This window comes from Mytilus edulis, chromosome 10, assembly GCF_963676685.1.
Source record: "Mytilus edulis chromosome 10, xbMytEdul2.2, whole genome shotgun sequence".
In the NCBI taxonomy this organism is placed as follows: domain Eukaryota; kingdom Metazoa; phylum Mollusca; class Bivalvia; order Mytilida; family Mytilidae; genus Mytilus; species Mytilus edulis.
Window position 1 is genome coordinate 81250659 of NC_092353.1, and position 8120 is coordinate 81258778.

The following is an 8120-nucleotide window of genomic DNA, read 5'->3' on the forward strand; positions in this document are numbered from 1 at the left end:
CTCATTTATTATTAGTTCCAACACGTTTGGTCAAGTTATAGATGTTTTTACCTCTGTTATCAAACATTGAGAACCATTTAAGTCAGAAGATACTAAAAACTGACAACAGGCACGTATGTAAAGGAATTTCTCTAAATCTTTGACAATTTACCGGATGAATCAATAGTTATCAAGGTACCAGGCTTATAATTTTTAAAAATACCCTAGACGCGCGTTCTGTCTACATAAATCTCATCATCATAAAAGCCAAACAAAGAACATTGAGGGCCTAAAATTCCAAAAGTTTTGCGGCGCCAAATACGGCTAAGGTAATCTATGCCAGGGATAAGAAAATTCTTAGTTTTTCGAAAAATTCATACTTTTGTAAACAGGAAATTTATAAAAATGAACATATAATTAATAATTATGTCAACAACGAGGTGCTACTGGTGATACCACCGGGGGCGAAACGTCAACCAGCAGTGGCATCGACCCAGTGCTGTAAATAATTATCAAAGGTACCAGGCTTTTCATTTGATATACGCCAGACGCGCGTTTTGCTTACATAAGACTCATCAGTGACGCTCATATCAAAATAGTTATAAAAGCCAAACAAGTACAAGGTTGAAGCGCATTGCGGGACTAAAATTCCTAAAAGTTGCTCATCAGAATAAGCAAACAGATGTTAATGAAGTTGACAACTTTGTGGAATGAGGAAGGCACTGGAAGGGGATTTTCGTTCGACAAAAAATGAAATATAATTGTTTTAATCATAAGAGAAACAGATACATAGTTACTCGTGGATTATCTGATTTATCCAATCTCGATATTTAAATTATTAGATGTGTAATCATGTATGTCTTAGAGTAATTTGAACTAAAAAAAAAGGTTTATTTTCTTTACTGTACGGATGTAATTTCCCAAAGGCATGGTAACTATTACACTTATCTCTCCTTTGCGAATCTTTCCTTACAGTATTTGAAGAATGATAAACTTTGTACGGGATGTTATTGAACTAACTTTTAAAACAATAAACGTATCAATGGAGTATTGTGTTACCCAACCGATTGACCCATTTAATAATTGTTTTTTGTAAACGAATACATCGAGTGATTCAGATCATACCGGGTTTTACCATAAATCTAAAGATACTTCCTCCATGTAGATGAACTGGAATTGATACGATCAAATAAAGTATTTGGAAAAAAAAGGAAGAATCGTTGGCAATACATTAAAGCCGACACTAGTTTTTGGTAAGTATATACATTTGTACTAATATTGCTGTCAATTATTACTATACAATTTTACTAAAATTATGTTTACGACCAGAGCAAACAGTTTTCATATAAATTTAAAAAAAAAATGGCCAGTGTTTATATATGAGAGCACAGGAGTTAATTTATGCGAGCGCCAGTGTTAATATTATACAAGTACAATTTGGTGTTATTTCAAATGAACTGATATATCGAGACTATATTTTGTATGTATTAATAGTTGTCGTTGGTAGATGTCTGTAAGATTTGTTTTGGTTTATTGCTTTGACATAAATCAAGACCATTGACTTACTACTTTAAATAAAGGCAACAGTAGTATACCGATGTTCAAACTCATAAATCCATGGACAAAAAACAAAATCGGGGTAACAAACTAAAACTGGAGGAAACGCATTAAATATAAGAGGAGAACAACGACACAACACTACATTTCCGATTTTGCCAATTTGGGACCTATTACAGCTTAAAACATCCGGGAATGATTTGTGGATTGTTTGAAGTCGTATGGTGTTTACATCCGAAACATGTAGGCTCTGGTGGAATTCATCATTTGTTATTGCATTTTTAAGCCATCTATTGAAGGTTTGACTGTCAACGTGTCTGCTTTATTCAAGGCTGACAAAATATTTTGTTATTGAGAAAAACTTTTTCTTTTAAGTTTAGGTGGTCCATTCAAATTTTTCATTGGTTGGAGAATTGAAATAACGATTTGCAAGTTCACAATGTTAAAAAGATCCACATTTACTTTACATAGACATTCAGAAAATTTTCATTGGCACAAAATAACCCTCTGTTAAAAGAGATTATTGAAATCAAGTCTCCTTTAATCTAAAAGTACAATTCTTCAGATCATAAACAGACAACTTAAAAATCAATCAATCTAAATATATATATATGCTGAATCCACTACATCTTGCCACACGATTAGGTAAAACACGCAAGAAACATCAAAAACTTTCTCCCATTTTTGAAATTAAATATCCCACTCATTTACGTTATATACAAAGTTCAAGTATATAGCACTTTAATTAAGGTCATTTGGCCAATAAAAACATTCCGCAGTACAATTTATTTCATATATGAAAAAAGAAAATAAAAGTTGTAAATACATCAGAAACCCCCTAGCTATTACAATTTCAGCATGTGATAATTTTAATGTTTACAAAATACAAAACGTTTTCGGAAAGTCAGTAATGAAACAAAATATTAAAAAAATTAACTTTAACAATCCTATTTAAAGGTATAAAAATAACTTTTTGTTTATCTGGTTAACAATACATAAAACAGGTTCTCATATTTTGAATAGTTTTAAATAGATTGTTTAAAAGATTAACGATTACAATATTATAATGAATTATGAAAACAAAACAAAAATTCACATTTGTCCACTAAATAGTCAAGGTCAAGCGAGAAAAGAAAAACGCTTTAAGTTATTCTTTTGGTTTCAACAACAAGAAAAAAAATAAAATCACAAAAATACTGAACTCAGAGGAAAGTATAATCGGAAAATCCATAATCACATGGCAAAATCAAATGACAAAACACATAAAAAACGAATGGACAAGAACTGTCATATTCCGGACTTGGTACAGGCATTTTCAAATGTAAAAAAATGTTGGTTTAAACATGGTTTTATTGCGCTAAACCTCTCCCTTTGATGACAGTCTCATCAAATTCCGTTATATTTACAATGCTGCGTGAACTAATAAATAAAACAGTCAAAATATGGGTACATCAGTCATCATCGTGTAACAATTCTAAAAGGAACATTTTAATGGCGCAAGAAACATATTTGTCTCAAGATATAACAAAGCAAATTAACAATGAATCAGCAAGCATCTTTATAACCTAGGCACAACAAACTCTAGGGGAGTATCTTTCTTCATTAACAAATCACTTGATTTACTGAATTGTAATGAAGAAGGTAGAATAATCATAATCAATATGGAAATTCAAGATCTTCATCTTATTAAACTTGTAAGCACCTAATGAAGTTCATGCAATAAACTAATTTTATAAAAACATAAAGGAAGTAGATTAAGTGACGAGCACAATCTTGGTGCTTTCAATAATAGTAAGGGAAATATGAATTATCTACTCTCAGCTTTAGATACAAAAAAAAACTACATAAAAGTTTAAACAGCCAATCAATGGTTTAAAACAAAATGAAAACACATAAACTAATAGACAATTGGCGACAATTAAATTAATATAAACAATACACACGGAAAAGGAAAAATTCTACAAATGGAGCTAGAAGATTAGACTTTTTTTTATAATATGCACACAAGCACGCATAAATACGATATCTACTAACTTCAGGCCAGCACAAATTTCATTCACATACCACCTAGCTATAAGACTTAAATAAGACATTTTTACAAACAATCGTTGTAAAGGATAACTTAGAATGAATTTTAGTATATATTAAGTGATACTCAGTACATTTGATAGTCTTACCAGTATCATTAACTAATAAAAATTGAAAACAACACGTTTAATAATTTCTTGCGCTTTTCTGGATGTATCTTCATCAGGAACGCTCAAAGCCAAACATTTGAAATTCCGAAGATATGTATGAGCTATATGTGAAAAAAAACCCTAAAATGAATAGCCAAACTCATCTAAAGCCAACTTTGCCTGAGGGAGTTGAAACCTTATTTTCATAGTAATTTCAAAATTTATAAACGGACAATTTTAGTAAAGTTGGTTAAATCATGTCAGTACCGAAACACAGAATACTGAGCTGATGATACCCTCGGGGACTGCTAGTCCACCAGCAGAGATATAATTAATGAGTTAATTGAAAAGTACGAGCAAATTTAAATGTCCTTAATCAGTGGGATTTGCAAAAAATTGATATATGACAGTCCAATATCCAATACTATTAATCTTAAGCTAAAGAAAGAGAAACTAATACTTTAGTAATAGAAAACAAACTAGATCTTTTAAATGAAAGATTAGAAAAATTAACTGATGGAAAAAATAATGATCTTCTTATTCAAATAAATAATTAAGGTAAAAATTTAGAAGATATGTACTCGTTAAAAGCCAAAGGAGCCCAAGTTAGATAAAGAACAAAATGGTTCAAGGAAGGTGGGAAATACTACTTTAATAGTACTTTTTATCCCTAGAAAAGAATAGACAATCTAAAAAATATACTAATAAATTTTTAACGAAAAATGGTGAGTTTACTGTAGATCAACGTGAAATTTTAGAAATAAGTATAGAGTATTATAAACCTCTTTACTAAAGCACATGTCCTGAAACTAGTATTTTAGAGACATACATAGATAATGCCACTATTGACCTATATTTAACTCCTTGTAAAAGGAAACAAGTAGATGGTAAATTAACCATAGAATTGTTAACATAACATTGTTTGAATAATATGAAACTAAACAAAACTCTTTGCAAAGAGGGTTTTAAAGTCGAGTTTTGTCGACAATTTTGGTTAAAAGTAGTGTTGTCAACTGTTACCGGGTTAACCGGTTAACCGTCAGAAGGACTGAATACAGAATACCAAAAACTCTAACCAGTTATCAGACTTTTTTTCGAATTGCAATAGATTTGATATAAACGTGTAATGAAATAATTTTAAATAATTTTGTTCTATTCAAAAACATCGTCGTGGTAATTAATTTGACAGATCAATTGTACAGTTTACTGATTGCTTTTGTTTATAAAAAGATTTTGTTTTAATTAGAACAGTTATCAAAGGTATTAAATGGAAAGAACATCATCAAATGAATGTATCTAAATGTAAATTAATTGAGCTGGCTTCTTTTATCTTCTTGTATTTTTGACAAGTGTCTGGAGAAAATTGGGTATATGAGAATAAAAAAAGGTCGTCAAGGAGACATACAGTTATTTTTCATAGGGAAGCGTAAAATCACAAATTATAAAACAAATATGGGAGTTCTATAGTTGATAGGAATGTACTCGTGTGCTAACAATGAAAGAACTTATCACACAAACTCATTTTGATGAGATTCTCATCATTAGTATGCAACATTACCTTCTCGATGCAAGTTTCGTGGTTAACTGAACATAGATATGTGGTAGTGCTGGTGGGACATAGTGTCCATTGAATATATATATACTCGATTCTATTTGTTCTAGTCCTGAGTATGCAAAATATTTACCACTTGACATTACGTACTTGAGTAAAGACTAATAAAATCATTACCTAAACAACACGTTTCATGGTGGTTACCCGTTTAAATATATTGTATCAATATAGAAACGTGAGATATCTATTAATCTATATTGCAGGATCATGGCCAGTAATTGCAGTCTCTGTGGTGTTTGCGATAATCGTCAGATGGCCAAATTCGCAGTAGTCTGGTGTTCTGAATGTGACGAAGGGCTTTGCGAAGATTGCAAGGAACATCACAGTATTTCCAAGGATGGTAAAAACCACGGAACATATTCAATCACCAAGCATAAAAAGTTACCGAGTGAAATTCTGCAAACTGCACGAGTCTGTAAAATACATAATGAAGAATACAAGTTTTTTTGTACAAAACATGATTGTCCGTGCTGTAAAAAATGTAAGAAATCTCACAAAGACTGTAAAGCTTTAACCGACATCAATGAAATCATACAAGAGGTCAAAACATCGAATGCCTTTCGTGAAATCGAACAAACCCTGCAAGAAGTCGTTAGGAATATGAAAATTCTCAGTACAAACAGAAAAGATAATTTAGAATCAATAGAAATCAAGAAAAGACAAATTGAAGTAGAAATAAAACAAGCCAGGACAAAGGTAAATCATCAACTCGATCAACTTCAGGATGGTTTGATAAAAGAATTAATGGCAGTTCATCAACAAGAAAGTAGTAAAATACAAAATATTTTGACTTCTCTCGACAGTAAAGAAAAAGAGATCACTGAATTGCAGGTATTCTTTGATAATATTAAACAGAAAGCGTCGGATCTTCAAGCATTTTTAACCATGAAAGAAATTGAAAAAGGTTTGGCAGATGAAGAAAAAAATATTCAATCGATTGCCAATAGTGGAATCACCAATAAAGTCAATATATCATGCCAAATAAGCCAGCTTCTGCAGCAAATCACCTCAAATGTTTCGAAGTTTGGAGATATCAATGTCAGTTCTGATCCATGCCAGTTGTTTATTCACAATCGGAAAGACAGACAAGCCCAGATTATGTTAGCTGTTCCAACAAGAAATATCAGTAATTTAGTTTTGACGTTACAGAAACATATCGATACAAAGTTATCAGATGTCCAAGACTGTTCTCTGCTACCTAAAGGTAGGATGGTATTCTCCTGTTATGAACAAGATAAAATAAGAGTCCACAAATCTAACGGATCAAAAGATTACGAAATCAATGATATTGGTAAAGCGGTCGATGTGGTTTTTATTGGAGATGGCTGTATTGCTGTTACATCTGGTCATTCAAATAAGATAAGTATGATCGATATAAAAAACAAAAAAGTGAAAAAATTAATAACAGTTAATTCAGACAATTATGGAGCAGTGTATAAAGACGGACATTTGATTTATTGTGTCAGGGAGAAAGGGTTACAGATGATTAGTCTGAGTGATGAATCCATTACCAATGTTACCAGAAACAAACTAACGACCTAGTCTTACGTTACATCATTCGGTAGAAATTTGATTTATACAAATCCTGACAGTCATACCGTTTCCTGCTGTGATTACCATGGTAACATACTGTGGACGTTCTGTGATAAAAGTGTGCTGTGCCTTCCACGCTGTATATCTGTAGACATAGTTGGAAACATATATGCAGTGGGATATCTTATTCGCAATGTGGTCGTCATGTCATCTCTTCAGGTGGACAACGCTACAGACAACTTTTGTCACGTGATGATGGTCTCAGATATCCAAATGTTCTGCACTATGACATATCTACCAATAAATTGTTAGTTGCAAATGCAGCCAATGACGCGTTCGTATATTATGTTAATTGATACAAAAAAAAAACCAAAAAAAGGTTAACATCTAGAGTATTCATTTTACCAAATAAAACCTTTTCGTTGATCTTTGCTTTTGATTTGATTTTAAATAAATTATTTGCTGAGGTATGCTTTCGTTCAATTTTCTTTCATATGTGAATTGAAACTATTCCATGTTAACATTTCATTTTAGTACAAATCTTCAATCGAATGTTTTTTTGATTGAAACAAGGTGTCGGGTATACTTATGCAAAACAGCGAAAAAGATCTTGAAACATTTCGATATGAAAATAAGACGATTTTTGTTATACGTATATGAGACCAAAACCATCCACAAAATTAATAAAAAGACGGTTTAGTATGAAAAAGTTAACAGTCGGCAATATAAATCAAAACGCAATATGAAGAAAACAAGTTTCGGGTAAACGTATATGAGACAAGTTGCCGCATGCTGATACCAAGTAAGTAATATAAAAAAGAAGATGTGGTATGATTGCCAATGAGACAACTATCCACAAAAGACCAAAATGACACAGACATTAACATTGTCAGTAGTTATCGCATGTCGATCATATATCAGTAGTTGCCGTATGCTGGTAATAGATCAGCTATGTCGTCAGTAGTTGTCGAATGCCGGTCTCAAATATAAAAAAATCGCCATCCTTAATGTGTAAATATTTAATTGACCAATATTTCCCATTTCAAATTATTTTAATTATTCTCTTCGACTTAATGGATTTTTTTCTTTATTTTGTTTGTTTGTTCGTTTAGTTCATCATTATACTTGTAACGCATTAATGACCACTTGCAAAATTATCCGAATTTTGAATAAAAAAAGAAAAACAACCCATATTTTTATTAGAAAAAACAAAAATAATAATAAAAAACTTTTCATATTCGAAAAATGAAACTAAAAATGTA

At 31.4% G+C, this 8120-nt stretch overlaps 1 protein-coding gene across 1 annotated transcript; it reads left to right on the plus strand.

Annotated features, from left to right (window-relative positions):
- The first annotated feature begins 943 nt into the window (after positions 1-943).
- On the plus strand, positions 944-7328 carry LOC139492017 (uncharacterized). Its single transcript, XM_071280053.1, has 2 exons — positions 944-1232; positions 5529-7328. The coding sequence occupies exon 2, from the start codon at positions 5533-5535 to the stop codon at positions 6865-6867; it is 1335 nt and encodes a 444-aa protein (XP_071136154.1). The 5' UTR covers positions 944-1232; positions 5529-5532; the 3' UTR covers positions 6868-7328.
- The last annotated feature ends 792 nt before the right edge of the window (positions 7329-8120 follow it).

Bases quoted from the DNA above. Each gene is read 5' to 3' on its own strand.
- LOC139492017 (XM_071280053.1), top strand. From the start codon at position 5,533: ATGGCCAGTAATTGCAGTCTCTGTGGTGTTTGCGATAATCGTCAGATG.